General features: G+C 50.5%; 1 protein-coding gene across 1 annotated transcript in view; it reads left to right on the top strand.

Moving 5' to 3' along the window:
- FANK1 (fibronectin type III and ankyrin repeat domains 1) overlaps positions 1-18871 on the top strand; it is a 57464-nt gene that overhangs the window by 26488 nt on the left and 12105 nt on the right. Inside the window, exons 2-3 of the mRNA XM_090279437.1 lie at positions 9387-9564; positions 14326-14450. Of these exons, the coding sequence (XP_090135563.1) occupies positions 9387-9564; positions 14326-14450 (303 nt within the window). The remainder of the gene's footprint in view (positions 1-9386; positions 9565-14325; positions 14451-18871) is intronic.

Raw genomic sequence — 18871 nt, 5'->3', positions numbered from 1 at the left:
TTGGATTTTGTTTTTATTTTTTAGATTCAGTTGTTGATAATTGTGAGTTTGTTGTCATTTTAATGTTCATAGTTTTGATCTTCTTTTTCTTAAATAAGTCCCTTTAACATTTCATATAATAATGCCTTGGTGATGATGAGCTCCTTTAGCGTTGCCTTGTCTGGGAAGTACCTCATTGGTCCTTTGATTCCAAATGGTAGCTTTGCTGGGTAGAGTAATCTAGGTTGTAGGTCCTTGCTTTTCATCACTTTGAATACTCCTTGCCAGTCCCTTCTTGCCTGCAAAGTGTCTTTTGAGAAATCAGCTGATAGTCTTATATGCATCCCTTTGTAGGTAACTCTGCTTTCCCTGTACTGCTTTTAAGATTCTCTCTTTATCTTTTACCTTTGGCATTTTATAATAATTATGATGTGTCTTGATGTGGTCTTCTTTGGGTCTAGCTTGTTTGGGACTCTGTGTGCTTCCTGGACTTGTATGTCTATTTCCTTCACAAAATTTGGAAATTTTTCCTTCATTATTTTCTTACATAAGCTTTCAATGTCTTGCTCTTCCTCTTCTCCTTCTGGCAACACTATGATTTGGATGTTGGCATGTTTAAAGTTGTCCCAAAGGTTCCTAAGCTTCTCTTCATTTTTTTCAATTCCTCACTCTGTACTGGTTGACTGTTTTTTTCTTCCTTATGTTCCAAATCATTGACTTGAACCCCAGTTTCCTTCCCTTCATCATTGGTCTTGGGTAGATTTTTCTTCATTTCATTTAGCATAGCCTTCACTTCTTCCCTTATATGTTTGCCATACTCAAGCATATCTGTCAAGCCTCTGAGCATAATTATCACCAGTGTTTTGAACTCTACATCTGTTAGGTTGGCTATCTCCTTGCCACTTAGTTCTTCCACTGGAAACTTGATCCATTCCCTCTTTTGGGCCATACTTCTCTGTCTCCTCATCTTGGCAGGCTCTTGTGTTTGTTTGCCTCTGTGTCTTAGGTAGAGCTGTTGCACCTGTTATGTTGTAAGGGGTGGAGCCTTAGGAAGTCATCAGTACAGTGCGACTCATTTCACCATGTTGTGGTGCTGTGTGTGGGGGAGGAGTTAGAGAGGGAACAATGCCACTTGCTCAGCACTCGCCCTCTTTCCAGGCACCTCTCCTACTTCCACATGGGACTGGTGCCTCTCCAGCTGCTGCCCTGGCTGTCATTCCCTGAGTGGGTGGGTCTGTGGATGTTCTAAGACCATGGGGGTCCTTTAAACAAGCAGACTCTGCTGAGAGACTGGCAGTTTCTGCCTCCGCCCCAACCCCCACTGATTTGCATAGTCAGAGGCAATGAGGCTTTATTTTCCCTGGTGCTGGGACCATGAGCTGCACGGCCTGGTCTGGTGCTGGGAGTGCTCCCCAGGTGTCCATCCCTACCTTTTAAAATGTGTGACTGCACTTTCCACTGGCCTGCCGCTGCTGCCGCTGCTGCTGCCACCACCACACCGCGTCCTCTCCACCCTGGCTCTGCTCCTCCTACCTGTCTGGATGAGTATTTCTTTATATCTTTGTTGGACTTCCATACAGCTCAATTTTCTGGAACTTCTGGTTGTCTCTAGTTTTGAGGTAGTTGTATTCATCTTTAGTTGTGGAGGGAGATGCAGTGTGTCTCTGAGCTAGTTTTTACAGGGCTTTATGGAAAGCCATCAACAGACATCCCAGTGAAGGGATTGTCATGCCCCATGGGACATCACACGTGAATGCAGGGTAACGCGATGGTGCAAATTCACATACGGAAGCCCTGGAGGGCTGGTTTTGCTTGTCTGAGGTTGTTGTCTATTTTTAATACCTGATGGTAAATAATATGCCATCTAAATATGGATAAACATTGATAGTTTTGGTATAAAATATGTTTTATATTGTGTGTTAAGACACTCCTGACCTTTCATGGTTAACTGCAACATATTTCAAAGAGTTATAAAACAGAATTGCTTGAATATTTGACTAATCAGCTCAAATCAAACATTCATTGTGTGGTTGGGGTGCAAGTGAGTGAACCTTAGCTCCTCACTGTCCTCGCGGAGCTTAGTCTGCAGCCAGAGTGAGGGTGTCATCGGAATGCAGAGAACCCTAATGACACAGGGTTCCCACGGCTTTCTGACCATGAAAATGAACAGCCTTCCCAGCATGTTAAAGTCATTGACGTCCAGGACAGCTCTTGGGAGATGAATGAGGACAGAAATACACCCGCGCATGTGGGCCTTGTTCTGTCCTCTTATTCAACAGTTCAGGCATCAAGTATATAAAACAACACCATCAATTCTCATGTGCTGCCACCCAGCTTAAGAAGCAAAATGTTGCCAATAAAGTGTTTTTGTCATTCTCTTCCTTCCCTTGATACAGATATGTTTTCTCAAACTTTATGTAAATGGCCTAATTCTTTGCATGTCATCTTATAATATACTTTTGTGATTCAGCCCCACACAGATTTATTCACATGACTACATTTAGACCCCAATTATTTCCTTCTATAGGTTTAAAATATTTTTTCTTCGATGACATTTGACATTCAGTATTATATTAGACCCAATCCATTTTAATTTTAATATTAACTGCTGTATAGTATTTCAATGTATGATTGCTTATACTTCATCCAATCTCTGCACGCTGGCCACATAGGGGGTCTTCATTTTTCCCAAATGCAAGGTTGCCATGAACACTCCCACCCAGGTCAGGCCGGGGTGGAAGTGCTGGGTGGGCAGCAGTTCACGTCCTGGACTTGATGTCGTCCTGCCACACTGTTCTCCATAGAGGCTTCCTGATTTCTAGTTCCAGCGGCAGGTTGGGAGTGTTCCCACTGTTTCTCCTCTCTGCCACGGGCAGATTTCAGTTTTCATAAATTGGGTGACTATGGCCCCTTGTCACGTGACTTGCACCGTTCTGATGATCCATGAGGCGGCCCTCCGTGTCTGCTGGAGTTTGCCCACGGCCTTCAGCACTGGGGCTTCCTTCAGAATGGACATGCGCTGAGCAGGTTCACCTGAACAGTCCCCTACTGCCACTGTTAACACAGCCTATACCCTTTGCCACTGTCAATATATTTTAAACCCCAGTGACATGTTCTGAGTCTAAAGAATATAAATAGCAACTTGCCTTTTCATATCTGACCGTAAAAGACTTTGTCATTTTACTGGGATTCATTTCCTATACAATGACTCTTTTTCATTTCCACTGAAGAGCTCTGGAGTGCCACCCCAGGTGGCCCCTGGAGCTGGAGACCTGGCTGCACCGTGGCTCCCCACCCCACGGTCCCCTGTCCCTGTCCTGTAGGCGTGAACCTCAGTCTCCCCTTTGTTCCTTACTTGTAAGCTGTGAACATCAGCTCACTGTGGGGCTTAGACACGCTGTGGACTGAGAGGCCAGGGCATCGCTGTGCTCAGAGTGAGCCCACATGGGTCAGTCTTATCATTGGGCAAAAGGAAGGACTTGGAAATGTATCTCCTCTCTGCCAACTGATTATCACCCACAGAATTCCGAGCAGGGGTTCCACATAACAAAAAGTGAAAAGCAGGTGAACACTTTCAAAAGCATTACCTCTACCTTTTGTCTGTAAAGCCCCATATACATTTCCAATCACTTTTCAATGTTTGGTGACATTATTTTGCTTGCAGAAAATGTGGGGGAGGGGGCGGGGGGGAGCTGGGATGAGAAAGAAGTCGCAGTTCCGGATTCTTCCTCTGGGAGGGGGTGTCTTTTGTTTTTTGTGTTAGTTTAGTTTTTTTGGTTTGTTTGGTTTTGGATATCTGAGCTGATTTTTGGTCTCCAGGAGCTTATTAGCAAAGTATTGAGAAAGAGGCTTTGAGTGATTTGAATTTTATATTATTTTTAAAAAACTATATGAGCTTTTTCTATGTAAATTAGAATGTTTTCCACGGACAGTGCATTGTCTGCCACAGGTTCTGTTGGACTCGTCCCCCTGATCCTCTAACCTCACTTCCACGCACCTCACCCCCAGGATTAGACGGGGTCATGCCCACCCCAGATCAGAGGAGGCCTCCCCTTCCCCACCGGCGCTTGCCTGCCTGGCGTGTGCTGGTTTGGTGCCAGGGTTTCTTCGGGTCTTGATTAGGCTGTGCCCCCAGGACACATAGTAGGTCTCCCACAAATGTGCTGAATGAACGGCTGCCCTCACTCCCTGGAAATAAACGTAAGGCAGAGAATATGCTCAACACCAAAATGGCCAATACATTGAGCCAGAAGGTAACTAAAATGTCTTGTGCTATGGGGCATCCACACTGACTTATTCTTGGTTTATTTTTATCCGACTTGTTTCTGCCATACACACACACATGAGCCCAGGGAGCAGCAGTCCAGGCTGGTGTTTGTCTTCGCTGACTTTTGTTCCCATTAAGGATAAGTGGAAAGGCGCAGTTACGTTTCATTTTTGTTTTTTCCTTCGTATTCAATACTATAATAATAAAATTTACCCCAAATCAGCCATAATTCTACTACAGTAATTGTCCTTTATTTTTTCTAAATTCATTTTCATTTCTACTCTGTGCATCTTTATACTTTATATCTTTGTAATCACAATGGCTATGCAAATCTGTATTCTTCCCTTAGCATGTTAAACACCCTTTACAGAAGTCTACGTTCTTTCATGTGCGTTTAGTGGCTAAAACAGTCTAGCATTTAAGTGGTGTACCACAGTGTATAGAACAAATTCCATATTTTGGACACTTAGGTGGTTTTTGTACTTTCTGTTGCTATCAATGAAGCTACAGGGATTCTCTTGGTTTTTATCTTATGTTATCATTTATGTGTGTGTGCATGCATGCATGTATTTTAGCAAGGTAGAGACATGTGTGTGCATGCATGTGTTTAAGCATAAGCAGTAGACATGTGTGTGCATGCATGTATTCAATCACAGACAGTAGACATGTGCGTGCATGAATGTATTTAAGCAAGGCAGTAGACACATATGTGCATGCCTGTATTTAAGCAAGGCCTAGACATGTGTGTGCATGCATGTATTTAAGCACAGACAGCAGACATGTGCGTGCCTGGGTGTATTTAAGCACAGGCAGTAGACACATATGTGCATGCATTTATTTAAGCAAGGCTGTAGACAAGTGTGTGTGTATGTATTTAAGCAAGGTAGAGATGTGTGTGTGCATGCATGTATTTGAGCACAGGCAGTAGACACACATGTGCATGCATGTAGTTGAGCAAGGCAGTGGACTGTGTGTCCATGCATGTATTTGAGTACAGGCAGTAGGCACGTGTGTATATGCATGTATTTGAGCACAGGCAGTGGGCACATGTGTACATGCATGTATTTGAGCACAGGCAGTAGACACATGTGTATATGCATGTATTTGAGCATAGGCAGTAGGCAGCCTAGAGACAGGGCAAGGGCCTGGCTCTGCAGTCATATTGCCCAGGTTTGAACCATTGATTTGCTGCTTCTCAGGTGCTCTGGGAAGTCATGGCACCTCTGGGGCTCTGACCCATCTGTAAAATGGGGAAGGAAATTCTAGTACATCCTAAGGTTGTGAAGATTAGGTGACATAGCTTGAAACTCAGTCTAATACAAAGTGAAAGCTTATTAAAATTTAGCCCTTCACCCCCACATCCATGGGCGGGAAGGAGGCTGGCAGGAGCCGCAATGAAATGAGACCGGCATGGCCGTGCTTGTAGCGGAGGTGGCTGGTGCCAGGTGCCAGGGGCTTCGGACTCTCTAACTACTCTTTCTATTTTTTTATACATTTGGAAATTTTTTATAATGAGAAGTAAGAGCACACACAGTACAAAAACATTTTAGATTTTACGTTTATTTTTTGGGATTTGGATTATTTCCTTTGGCCATGCTTCCGGAAGCGGGTCACCTGCTGGGATATTTCATCATCACGTTGACGGTCCACCTTGCACCCCTGAAGGGCGGTTCAGGGTGCGGCACTGCCCACCCACCCGCTGTCACAGCCTTGACGGCACGGGGGAAGCACTGAGTGGTCTCCGTCCAAGTTTATAAATGAAACAGTGCCTCACGGTTATTGTAACTTCCCTCTTTGATTACTAGAAAGTTGGAACATTTTCTTAATTGTGTCTGCTGGTGGTTATTTTTTGAAATTTTAAGTGATCTGCTCCTGTTCTGGGCCCTTTCATCTATTACGGTTTTATAGGACTCCATTTTATGAAAGCGCTATAATAAATAGTTTGGAATTAAACTCATGCTAGCTGTCTTATTTCATTTTTCAGTGAAAGGAGAAACTGTCACCACCATGTGGCTTTTGCGAACAGGATGGAAACCCTCCCTCTTCCGATGTACTCACGGCAAATACATGTTTTGATACTTCAAACGTGCAAGACGCAGGAGCGATTATGTTGTTCATGTCATGCTGATTTGGAATATGTTTTCAATTTTGGTTGCCGTGATAAATTGCTCCAAGGTGACAGCCACCCCTGTTGCTTATATAGCGTCCCCTCCCATTGCTGTCATTTCATTAGGGACTGTCTGCCATGAGACGCCAGGCTGCAGATGCCCCTTGTCCGGGAAGTTGCACCTCAGCAGTTTTGCAGGTGACTTGGAAAGACAGGGAAACTACCATTCAGCTTTCATGGCATTCTACAGTATGTGCCCCCTCATCCGCGGGTCTGCTTTCCGCGGTTTCAGTTACCTGTGCTCAACCTCCTCCTGAAAATCCTAAAGTGAAAGTTTCAGGAAGAAACAATTCATGGATGTGAAATTGCATGTGTTTCGAGCAGCATGATGGGACTTCGGGCCGTCCTGCTCGGTCCCACCGTGATGTGAATGATTCCTTTCTCCAGCATCTCCTCACTGTGGACGTAAGCTCCTGCCTGTGAGTCACTGAGCAGCCGTCTCGGTGACCAGGTCACGGTCATGGTATCGCGGCATTTGTGTTCAAGTCCCCCTTACCAGTGGTCTAATGCGGCGTCACCAAGCCACAGACCATCTGTGGCCAGGGGCAAGTTCATGGACAGAGGTCTTATTGTCTGCCTGTACCAATGGTTGGTTAGTCTACAGCAAGGAACGAGAAACACTTGCATAGCTGGGAATATGACCTTTTGTCTCCTTGTATGAATTCATGGTGGACCATTTGGTCTGTCCCTTCTGAAATGTGGCATTAATTTAGAATTTCTTGTCTATCTTGATTTCTAGTGGGATTCTAAGCCAGATAGCTTTGGAATAAAAATAATACTTGGCTGCTGCTTCTATTGAGAATTATCTGTAATAGTCTAACAGTCCTGGTCTTTGAATGGCTTTAGCGCGCTTGGAAAAAGTGAGGTGCTCACCAGTGGTGTCATGATGCAAGCGTGGGTGTTACACCTGCCGGCCAGAGGCACTGGATAAAACGCGATGACTCCTGTCTGGCACGTAGTAGGTGGCTCATTTGTTCCTTTCCCCACACACATTTATTCATTTTCAGAACACTGAAATAGGTTTCTGTAAGAAAACCAACAACCCCAGGAGAGTAATGTGTAGCAGTTATTTTCATAGTTATTTAAAAACACCAGCATTTCAAATAAACCAAAATTACTGAAAATCATAATACGTGCAGTGTACTGTATAGGTTTCAACTGTTAACATTTTGCCACACTTGCCTTAAATTCTTAAAGAAAGGGACCTGTAAAGACACAGTGGCAAGTCGCCCTTCCCCCCTCCATCCTGTCTGCCCCTTCCTGACTTCTCTGTGATCACCCTGTCCTGGTGGTGGGCATTCTTACCATGTGGCTACATATCCCGAAATAATACAGTGTCGTGCGTTTTAGAACTTTACATAAGCAGAATAATATATATCTTCTGAACCCACGTTTATTTTTTTCACTCATTTGAGGCTAACTGAGGTTGTAGCTAGAGCTAGTTTCTTTTAGCTGCTGCGGAGGGTTTCATTGCATGAAATACACCATAATTTATCTGTATTATTTCATTATTATAAATCGCTCCGAGGGAACTATTTTTGACTCGGTTTCCGAGTACGAATCCAAACCCACGTTTCCCTGATTTTATCGTGCAATGCTTTTTGTAACATTAGGAAAATGAAGTTGGCAAAAACGAGCTTGCCGGCGGTCCCTGAGGTGTCTCTGGGATCCAGATGTAAAGGAAGTTGGTGGTGGTCGGTCCTCCTGGCCTGGGGCAGCTGAGACTGGGGCAGCCGTGTCTTCTTGGGGGCGGGGGCAGCGGCTTGAGGCCCTGAGGAAGCACAAGCCCCTTCCTGTCCATGTAACCAGCGTGGTGAATCAGTGATGCTCTTGAGGCCTGAGAGCCAGAGGGCAAAGGACGGGCTTTAAAACACAGGAGTGTAAGATATGAATGCTGCTGTCCAGGAACTCAGAATCTGGCAGGAGAGGGAAAACAAACACGCAACAACCACCGTACGCGTGTAACTCGGTGCACGCGGGGCTGTGCCCCTGACCACCTCTCACCCAAAGGGGATATTCTCTCTTTTTCTCTGCATCTTAATTTCTAACTCAACAGTATCTTCTGGAAATCCTTCCAAGGCATCTAGTACAGGGCGAATTCATCTTACAAAGCCTGTGTGACAGTCTGTGCTGTGGATATGTCGTCATGTATGTGACTATTCCCTTATTTAGGGGTCTTTTTTTTTTTTTTTTTTTTTTTTGCTGTAAGTTGCTAAGCACTTCCTGTCCTCATATGTGCACGTGTCCCTGTGGTCTTCAATGTCAGCGGCTGCTGCAATGTGGCCCTCTGAAAGGGCTGTCATCTGCACTGCCCCGCCACCCATGTGGGAGTGTCCTCTGCCCATGCCGTCACTTCCGGTAGTTATGATGCCTTGTGCTAAGCGTCCAGCTGGATATAAAGGGACACCTGCTGTTTTCAAGTTCTGAGGCCACTGGGGAACGCGAACATCTCTTTGGACAATGTGTCGGCCATTTTGATTTTGCTGCTTTGTGCTCCTCTTCTGCCTTGTATGAGCCTTGGGGTTTCCCCCGTGGTTGGCTTGTAAGAACTGTGTACACAGAATAGATATCCACCCTTTCTCATCTCTGTTACCACTGCTAGGACCTGCTATATCATTTGCCTCTTGTCTTTGTCTACCAGCCAGTTCGCTGAAGGGTCATAGCAGCGTCCTGGCTTTCATCCACCTGAGGAACAGCCTAACTAGTCTGATATGTTAACCGGCCTTTGGAAGGGTCCATGCGTGAGGCCCCCTATTGGCAGGCAGGAGGCAATCAGCTTGTGAGGAATGTGGCAGTTTCCTCCGTCAGCGGGGTGGTCCTCCCGTAAGCTGTCCAGATGTCCTCCAGGTCATAGGGAAGGATGCTCGTGTGGACACCTCACGGGCAGGAAAACCTAGTTTGGTCCCCATGCACTTGGCTGATCCCTCTGCCACTTGGAGCTGGTGTCCTGAACTCTGTGTCATTCTTTTTTAGAAATCACGCCGTCCTCAAAGCCGCACCCGCCTGTGGTGGGCAAGGTGACGCATCACAGCATTGAGCTGTACTGGGACCGGGAAAAGAGAGCACAGCGTCGCGGGCCTCAGGAGCAGTGGGCCCGGTTCTCGATCGAGGAAGAGGACCCCAAAATGCACACTTACGGTATCATTTATACGTAGGTGCAACATTGAACTGTGTAACGTTCTCCTGATTAGCTGGAACGGTCTCTAGTGTCTCTAAAAAGACTCGCTCTGAAATTAAAGAAAAGAATAAGTCAGCATTGGTTGCTTTCATGCTTTTTCTAAATTACAATTTTTGGAAAATAGCTTTAGCAGTAGCTCTGGAATTAAACCTCCTGTGCCTCTGGGAGAGTCCTAGGCTTCTGAAATATTCTAGTGGTATATTTAAAGAAGCCCGAAATGTAGAGACAGAATCAAAGGAGAATTTGAGGCCATTAGATGAGGTTCCATCAGGCTGTTCTGTCTGCAGGTCTGGGCTGGGGTCCCACGTGTTTCCCGGGGACAACTTGTCCACCTCAAGTCCCAATGCCCTTCCCTCGTTAACTCCTGTAGCCAACCTGCTGCCCCTCTGTCTCAGTCGGGCCATGCTGGTCCCACGTCCGGTCTTCCTTGTGGCTTTGACCCTGAGCGCATGTCCTTCTGGTTTTACATGCCTGGTTCCTATTAGATCAATGTCCCCTCCTCAAAGGGCCATTGCAAGTCACTTTCCTTCTGCCCAGGACCTTGTTTCACATGCCTCCTAACCCTTAGCTCTGCTGGGATGATTTCCCCTTGTTTATTTCCTGTCTCCCAGCCATTATTTAAACTCGGAGACAGGCAGATAAGAGTCCTGCCTGCCTAACGCTCTGGCCCCAGCTCCCGGGCAGTGTCAGAACAGCACGGGCCCGCGAACTGTGTGTTGCCGGAATAAATAAATGAATGCCACGGGAGTATTTAAGAAGTCCTTTTTTTTTTTTTTTTTTAGTCTTCACTCCGATTCTTATTTCTTCCCTCTGACAGTGTTATTGCAAAATGACTCTGTGTTTGAGATACAAACATGGTTTTCAGTGAAACTTTTAATTTTTTGATAGCTGTGGGCTCGTGTCTGGTTGCAGGAAACAATACAGAACGATCCTGGGTAGCGCTGACCCGCTTTCCCCAGTGGTGACGTCATAGAGCGCCGCAGTGCGGTGTCCCAGCGGGCTGCTGGCATCGGTGCTGTCAGGACAGAGAACGGCATTGGCCTGGGGCCTCCTCATGGGTGGCCCTGTGATCAGGGAGCTGCTGTGAGGAGGGCCGATGACGTGCGAAGGCTCCGACTCGTTCCCAGATGGTGCTGCCCCTGAGCTTTGACCGACAGTTCTTTGTCTTCCCAATTTTATTTTACCTTTTTGGTGAACAGTTCTTTGTACCTAAAAAAGAAACGTGCATTTATCTGAAATGTAGTGACCACAGGAAAATAGTTCCTGGCCCAGCTCCCCGGAAATGTTATCTTAATCGAGTCCTATTGTGTATTCTTCTCCGTTAGGGAGTAGTTTCCCTTCTAAAAGGAGGAATCACGATGTTATAAGTAGTTCCCCTGTTTCCCTTGGGCCACGAGCTGTGGCCGGGCTGGTCCCGCAGGTGCAACTGCCTGTTGTGGGTGCTCCATGACCCTCTCTTCGCTGTTCTCCTTCGTGGGGCGGCCAGGTAGACAGCCTCCGCTGGAGAGACCAGCCGTGCGCCCTGGCAACCAGCGCACTCCGTCTGTCTGTCTTGTTGCTGCGTTTTCCCCGGAGACCCTGGTGCTGTCCGCAGGGGCACACTGGGCGATGGCCTGGCCTGCGGGGCTGGAGACCCTGGTGCTGTCCGCAGGGGCGCACTGGGCGATGGCCTGGCCTGCGGGGCTGGAGACCCTGGTGCTGTCCGCAGGGGCGCACTGGGCGATGGCCTGGCCTGCGGGGCTGGAGACCCTGGTGCTGTCCGCAGGGGCGCACTGGGCGATGGCCTGGCCTGCGGGGCTGGAGACCCTGGTGCTGTCCGCAGGGGCGCACTGGGCGATGGCCTGGCCTGCGGGGCGGGCAGCAAGGCCTTCAGCTCCTGTGCTCCGGGCACCTGCGGCAGTCCTGCGCTCGCTCGCTCAGGAATCGGGAGACACAAACCTGGACACTAGGTGGCGGAATGAGACTGTGTTCACCTTCATCGCTTGCTCTAGGAACCCTTAAAACCACAAGTGCCTTTCTTTGAAAAAGCCATTTTATCTAGAACGCCTGACCTTGAGATTGTGGTGTGAGATGCTGCTTCCTGGCTGGCCAGGGTCTGCCCAGGGTGCCCGACCCCCCCCCCCCCCACCCCGGTCGGCCTTGAGTCCCTGGTGCCATTTTTGAGGACTTGGGCCCCCCTCACAGCAGCGACCTAGCTCTGCGGGCTCTCCCTTCTGAAGTCCCTCTGCGCCTCCTCCTGGGATGGCGGCATTTCCCCCAACGAGGTGCAAGCTCCCTTCTCCGACCAGCTCTTCGCCGGGTCCCCAAATCTGCAGCTGCCCAGCACAAGGGCTGATTGAGTGAAGCGGCCTTTCCCCTCCTTTGCCTCCCACGCCTTTATTCTGCCTGGCGCCAAGACTTTCCTTTGTATTCTTTCTCCTGCCAAACTGTCTTCAGTGGGTCTCCAGGGCTCCAGGGATGAAGGTCCTGCTCCTGAGACTAACGTCTGACGCCCTTGGCCACCACCTGCCTTCTTGCCTCTTTCTTCTGTGCAGCACGCGCTGAAGGATCCACTTCCTGCTCCTGTGACTATACCCTGACTGTGTCCACATATGTGCTCAGCTGCTTTCCATTTGGCCCCGTCTGCCCCTGGCCCACCCTTTGTTCTGTCTGAGTGAGATGCTACCGCAACCATCTGCCCTCCAAAAATCCCTGTGATAACTGGTGCCTGTATTGTGCATTTCATTCGTTCACTCAGCGTTTATTCATGAGGAGACCCTCCTATGTGACAGACACTGTTCTGGGTGCTGGGGACACAGCACTGGACAGAGAGGCAACCCCCCCCCCCCAAGATGGGGAAACAAATGGGAACGAAGTAAACGCACAGTATGTTGCATTAAGCATCAACTTCAGACTCTCGGGGCTCACTTCCGGCACAGCCGCTGGGTGGGCTGACCGTGGCTGCAGCCCATGTGTCCTCCCTGCACAGCCAGGACTGATGGAGCGGCCTCTGCCTGAGCACGGTCAGTCCAAGCAAGTCACCTGGCCGTGTCTGAGTGAAACAGGGGAGGCGTGCAGACTCCTGGGGGTGGGGGGCAGCTAATACTTGTGAGCACGTATTTGGTCTTCTGCAGGTGCGGGTGGCAGCGAGGTTTGGGCCTGAGCAGCTAGAGTGATGGAGGCAGGGAGATGACAAGTGCAGCAGTGGCTCAGGGTGGGGTGTCCGGAATGCCGTTGCCCGGGTGGGGCGTGTGGACTGGAGGAGGGAGTCCCTGAGGTGGCAGCAGGAGCCCACGTGGCAGGGCGTGGGGGCAACTGACTGTCCTTGGGTGCCAGGACTTAGTGCCTAATGCTTTGTGTTCGCTCAGCTCTGTGCCACGTCTTTGCTTACTGACGGATAACAGAAAGAAGGGCATGCTTATTAAAGCTTTGTACAGTTTCCTCTATTGTGGAGAGTTAGAAACCCCTTCTGTTCTCTATGCTGCCACACCCGGGCTGGGTAAGTCGCACCTCTCTGAGACTCGAAGGACTTCTTGCTCATTGCTTGTGTCTACGCTGTCCCCAGGAGCCATCCCTGAGTCTGTGCTGCAGGCGTTGTGGGCACCCTAGGGTTGCTTGCATCCCCTGCTGTGCCCGGTCCTCTCCATGGGGCCATCTCTGTAAATGCTGTGGGGGCCTCCAGCCTCCCACAAATGTGCTCAGTAACATCTGTTTTCTAGAACAGTCCTGTGTTTTCCTCTCCAGGGGTTATGAAGGTGCTGGTGCTTCCGGGTGATCTCATGATATTGAACAATGATGGATTTTATGGGGGGCACTTGGTTATATTTTGGCCTAGAATTAGGTGAAGTCTTTGACACCTAGCATTGAGACGCGGGCACCGTATTCTCAGTGAGCTCCTGAAGAGCTCTCCAGATGCCACAGGCCACTGAGGGCTCAGTCCCTGGGCTTCAGGGGTCTGCAGCCATGGAGCTGCACTCGCCACGAGGAAGCCCACCCCCTCAGAAGACTGTGGCTGCCACGCTCATATAGTTTAGATTTCAAAGTTCCTATGTTTTAGCTCATGCAGTTCTCTGAGTATTTATCTTTGTTTTAGAGCTTTTACTTTTATGGTAAAGGCATTTATATCTGTTTTTAATGCTTTTCTGTGCCTTGATTTCTTAATAAAAATGTTGTTGGTATTAATTCTTCACCATCATTCTTATAGTATTTTTTTGTTGTTGACATACGATGCCTCAGTTAGCTGCTGCTGTGTAACAAACTACCCCCAAATCTAGGTAAAAAATAGCCACGTGTTTTCTCATGAGTCTATAGTTTGGGCAGGTGGGGGTGGAACATCTCTGCTCCCCATGTCCTTGGCTGGGGCTGGTGATCCAAATGGTGTCACTCAGTGTCTGCTGGGGTGGCAGGGGCAGCTGACTGGCTTTCTTCCCCTTCTGCTGCTGCCTGATGTCCTATGCTGAGTCGGCCACCGGGCGGCCTCCCCCTTCAGCAGGGAAGTTGACCTTCTTTACCTGGGGCTCGCTTCCAAGGGTGCAGAAGCAGGACCTTGCGGGTGTCCCAAGGCCTCGGCCAGAATCGCACAGGGAGGTGTGGAGGTGCCACGCGAGACGTGTCCTTTGCACTCGAGGCCGTCACAGTCTAGCATGGGAGCCTGAGCACAGTCCGGCTCAGACCCGCGCTGGAACGGACAGCGTTCACGTGCGCCCGCATTCCCTCTGCTCATGCCTGGTGCCATGTGTGTTTCCTCCCACCTAGGGGGTACGCGACAAAGCACATCGTGGAAGGCCTGGAGCCGCGGACACTGTACAGGTTCCGACTGAAGGTCACCAGCCCCTCCGGAGACTACGAGTACAGCCCAGTGGTCTCAGTGTCGACGACCAGTGAGTACACACACGCTCTTCTCCCTCGAGACCGTGGAGGCGACCGGCGGGGCGCAGGCGGGGGCCACCTGCCTCTCGCTCAGCCTTACCAGAAGCAGAACCGGTTCTATTTTTAAACACTGCGATGACCTTGTGTTCTGGTGGGGCCTGGCCAGTCAGAGCCGGTTCCATGCCCGCATTGCCCTGGGTGCACACTCGGTGCAAAAGTGCGGTCACCTTTCTCAGGATGTGGGCCAGAGGGGCATGCTGAGCAGGTGGGCGCACCCGGAGACCCAGGCTGCCTGTTGCACCTCCTCCGGGGACCAGAGCCAGTCAGTGTCCTGTTCCTTTTGGACGACTTCAGTGGGCGCGTCTTGGCTGATTCCCGGGGATGCTGTGAGTCAGGAGGAGGGAGCAGGGCTGCTCCGTCCACAGAGCGACAGGGGGGATGCCGCACCCGAGCCCACCCCGCCGAGGTCAGAGGAAGGCGCCGATGTTCTCTGTGAGCAGCATTTTAAGACACCTTGGAGATGGGTGTGCCCAGTGCCATTTGGACCGCGCACGTTGTAAAGGTTAAAATGGTCAGAATGTTCATGGCCCACTCCCTGGAAGCCCAGACACGCCTTTTCGACTTCTTTGGCTACACAAGGAAATCTTCCTCTGTGGGTAAGACCTTAGTGAAGAGTTTCATTCGCTGCAGCGTTCAGCCTGTGTGTGTGTGTGTGCGTGTGTTTCCTCCCTGTGGCTTTCGAATGCATCCTTTAGGCGTTTGTTCATGGATGTTTCTGTGTGGATTAAAGGTCACTCGGGCCTTTAATTTGTCCTACAATCAGTGGCAAACAAGTCGTTAGCCGACCGATGTTAGCTCAGCAAACTGAGACTTTCGTTACAGCCGAGAGTGGCCTCGTGCGTATGTTCCCAAATGGTGCTCCGCTCGCCACGAGGAAATGAGATTCTGAGGAGTCTTTGGAAGTGAAAGGGTTAGGTATGGAGATGCATCCGGACAGAGGGCTTGTCCCTTACTGTTAGGACTTGGAACACATTCGCTTCTGTTTGGGAGACACGGGGCTCCTGGAGGCTCAGAGGCGGGACAAGAAGGCAGAGCAGCAGGGTGGGCAGCGAGAGAAGGGGCCGGAGGAGAGGCTGGCACGGGGGCCCCTGGGCTGGGTGCTCTCTCAGGCCGCCTTCCAGCTCCTCCTGTCTTCCTGCTGTCCCCACCACCCCCAGGCCACCCCCGCACTCCTCTGCCCCTTCTCTCTGGGGCGTCCCTGTCCAGCGCGCCCGCCCACCCTTCTGTCTGCTGAGCCGGCTGCAGTCAGAGCTCTGCCCAGGGCTGGGTCCCGAGTGGCTTCCCCTTCTCCGCCTGCACCGCGGCTCTTCCCGGCACCGAGCCGCCATGTGTCCCCTCCTCCAGTGCTCCCCTGTGCCTTACTGTGTGGCCTTACCTTCCTTGTCTCCCACCTGCTGTGTGCTGCTGGGGGCAGGGGTGATGGGTCCGTCACGTCTGGCTTGTTCATCAGTGGCAGATGGATGGGTGGGGAAGGAGAAGGCCTGAGGCCGTGCTAAGAGGGTGGGACGGGAGAAGCTCTGATTTTCTCAGCTCACTCTCACGGCCGCAGGAGCCGATCTGTCTCCCACCAGTGGGAGGTGCAATGAATTGGCCAGGGGCCCACCGAGATGAGCCCCAGGTGGCCATCGCAGCCCCAGTACTGCCCCAAGCCAGGGCATGGTCTCCCGACTTCCTGCCAGAGTTGACACGGAGTTAGTTGGTGCAGAACCGTGCTCAGCTTGTCTGTCAGCTGCCAAGGGCTATGTGGGGGCCCAGTGGGCCTTGTCCTCGCCAGGCTGGCTTCCGAGTGGCGGCAGCCACATGTAACTGCTCCGGTGGCCCAGGGCATTTGTCACTGCGGCCCGTGGCTTCCACGGCCAATGAATAAGACAGGATGTACTGCAGGGACAAGAGCGTGATGGAGCCTGGGCTTCTGGGGATGGCCCGGTGTGCGCCGGGCTTCCCGGGCACTCCGGGTCAGGTCACAGCACGAGGGACGTGCCCTCAGCCTGGGGGCTTCCCTTCCGCTGGCTGCGGCCCCCTCTGCTGTGGTTACATTTATGATGCCCAAGCAGACTCTTGTAAGGAGGCAGCGCAGGCCACACAAAGAATTACACCTGGGCATGTGATACAGAACAGGGAAAGGCTTCTGCGGGTGGGTAATTTGCATTCAGTTTGAAAGTGTTTTAATGAATCATGCACTTTGTTTGAATAAAGGGTGCTCAGCCTTTTCCCAGGTAAAGTACACGAGGCGCTTGCTTAAATGAGGCATGCAATTTTAATCAGTTGGGCCCTTAAAAAGAAAAAAAAAAAAAACTCCTGCCGTCTGTTAATTGGCAAATCTCTTCTCTGATGAGCTCATCATTTATTCACCGCTGTTAATGGGGACACAGGTTCCACATTACAACCTGGGGTGATAACGTCTGCAGCTAACTGAGCCCTTCCCCCTCCTGGGAGGAGGTGTCCCCTCGGGCGGGGCTCCCGGCAGGCCCCTAGGGCATCCTTCCCACCGGCAGCCTCAGCTCAATATTTGTAATGGCAACACTGGGGTAAAGAGTGTAGAACAACCCCACCAAGGGAAAGCCTGACTATTTTTTTCTATTCAGTTGCTCAGACTGATGGCCATCCCCTGGGTCCGGCCCACAGAGTCTTGAGGGATTTGGGGGTGGGGGGATGGGGTGGCGGAACGGTGCAGCATTTGGCTCCCTTTGGCACTTCCTCTCCATTCTCGTGCTTCTCGCCTGGAGTGGGAGCAGCGAGGCCTGCTCTGCTCTGCAAACCGGAGCCCTTCCTGTCCCGCTTTTCTGTCGAGCTCATGGGGACACTGAGACTTTCCCGCATGCTGGTCCACCCCTGCCTTCCTCGGTGCCCTCCTTCCATGGCTGCCACGGAGAAAGGGCTGTCATGCCCCGAGTGACAGTGGTCGCTGCTTTTTGCTGGAACTCAGCGAGCCAGGGGTGACAAGCAGGTACACCACTTCCCCCTCATCCTGGAGACGTCCCTTCGTTCCTAGGATAACTACTGAGCGCACTGATTGCTACCTCTTGCAGGAGCTGGAATGGGCAATAGGTTTCTGTAAATTATACCCTAAAGTCAACCCGCCCTGCTCGGGGCCACGCCCAGTCCCCAGCTCGAAGCGCAGAATGAACTTGCTTCGTTTCCCAGGACTTGCAGGACGGGACGCAGGGGAGAGCGGTCCCGTGGGGACCGCGCGCTGGCTGTGCGGTCGGAGTGGCGCAGGGACGCGGAGGTGCTGGGTGCTGCCTGCACTGTTACAAGTTTCTGCAGGATCCCAAGAACCCAGCTCTCTTCTGAAGCTTTGTAGGCCTCAGGCGCCTCTTTCATTTGATACTTTATGTGTGTGTGGAGTCATATTTACTTATATATGATGTTGCCTGTATTCAACACTTAATAGGAACCAATACATACGGTGGCTTGATCTTCCCCCTCGGCCCCGCCACCACGCATGAAACACCCAAGGAAGGCGTGAGGCCGGCCGAGACCTGCCCACGTGACCGGAGGCGACCTGCCCGGCCCTTCTGGCTCTCGGTGCTGAGGACTGAGGGGGAACGTGAGAAGCACTGTGGGAAGCCCTAGGCGTAGCTCAATTAATAGGATTTCAGCCAGGGCGCCATACTTTTAAATGTAGTGAAACTAAATGAGCTTCCTATGTCCTTCTAGTTGACTTTATGCCGATTCCTTGAATTTTTAGTGGCAGCTGAAGTTTAAGAGTCTCAGAAGTGGGGGCTGTTTGGCAATCAAAGAGTTTTCCACCACGCCGCCCTCCCCCCACTTTCTGGGAAGCGAGAGGGAGGGGAACGTCCTGTGCATTTTGGTTTGTCCACTAAAGTGTGGGTGCGTCACATTAGAGGTCATTTCAAGCCCGTGTTCCTCTGGCCCAGGGTTTCCCCGCCTCAGCACTGTGGACGCCGAGGGCTGTCCTGTGACACCCCAGGCCCTTACTTGCTGGATGCCAGGGGCACCTACCCTTATGGTGTGACAACCAAAAATGTCATCTGCCTCCACCAAATGTCTTCTGAGGGGGGGAACTGCCCTTCTCCGGGCTGGGTGTGACCTCCTTCGGAAGGCCGGGGGCAGCGTGAGCATTGCCTTTTGACAGTTCATCATGATATCTTTTTTTTTTCCACCATGCTTGAAAAATTTTAATAATTACATTTCGACACCATTGGTTCCTTTTTTAAAGCCCACATGTTTTACTTTATGCATTTATTTTTTTTTCCCAGCTTTTCTTTATTGATTATATTGTTACAATAGCTCCAATCCTCTCCCCCCTACTCCCCTCTCATCATGATATTTTTATTTAAAGCTTTTGGTCTAAAAATATGTGTGGAATGATGAAAAGGAAGTATAATGTGGCTAAAAAATCTTTAGG

The sequence above is a fragment of the Furipterus horrens genome, unplaced genomic scaffold (assembly GCF_987537825.1).
Source record: "Furipterus horrens unplaced genomic scaffold, mFurHor1.1.pri manual_scaffold_5, whole genome shotgun sequence".
NCBI classification, from domain to species: Eukaryota; Metazoa; Chordata; class Mammalia; order Chiroptera; family Furipteridae; genus Furipterus; species Furipterus horrens.
The sequence above is the reverse complement of the archived record's forward strand: the minus strand, read 5'-3'. Positions and strand labels throughout refer to the sequence as shown.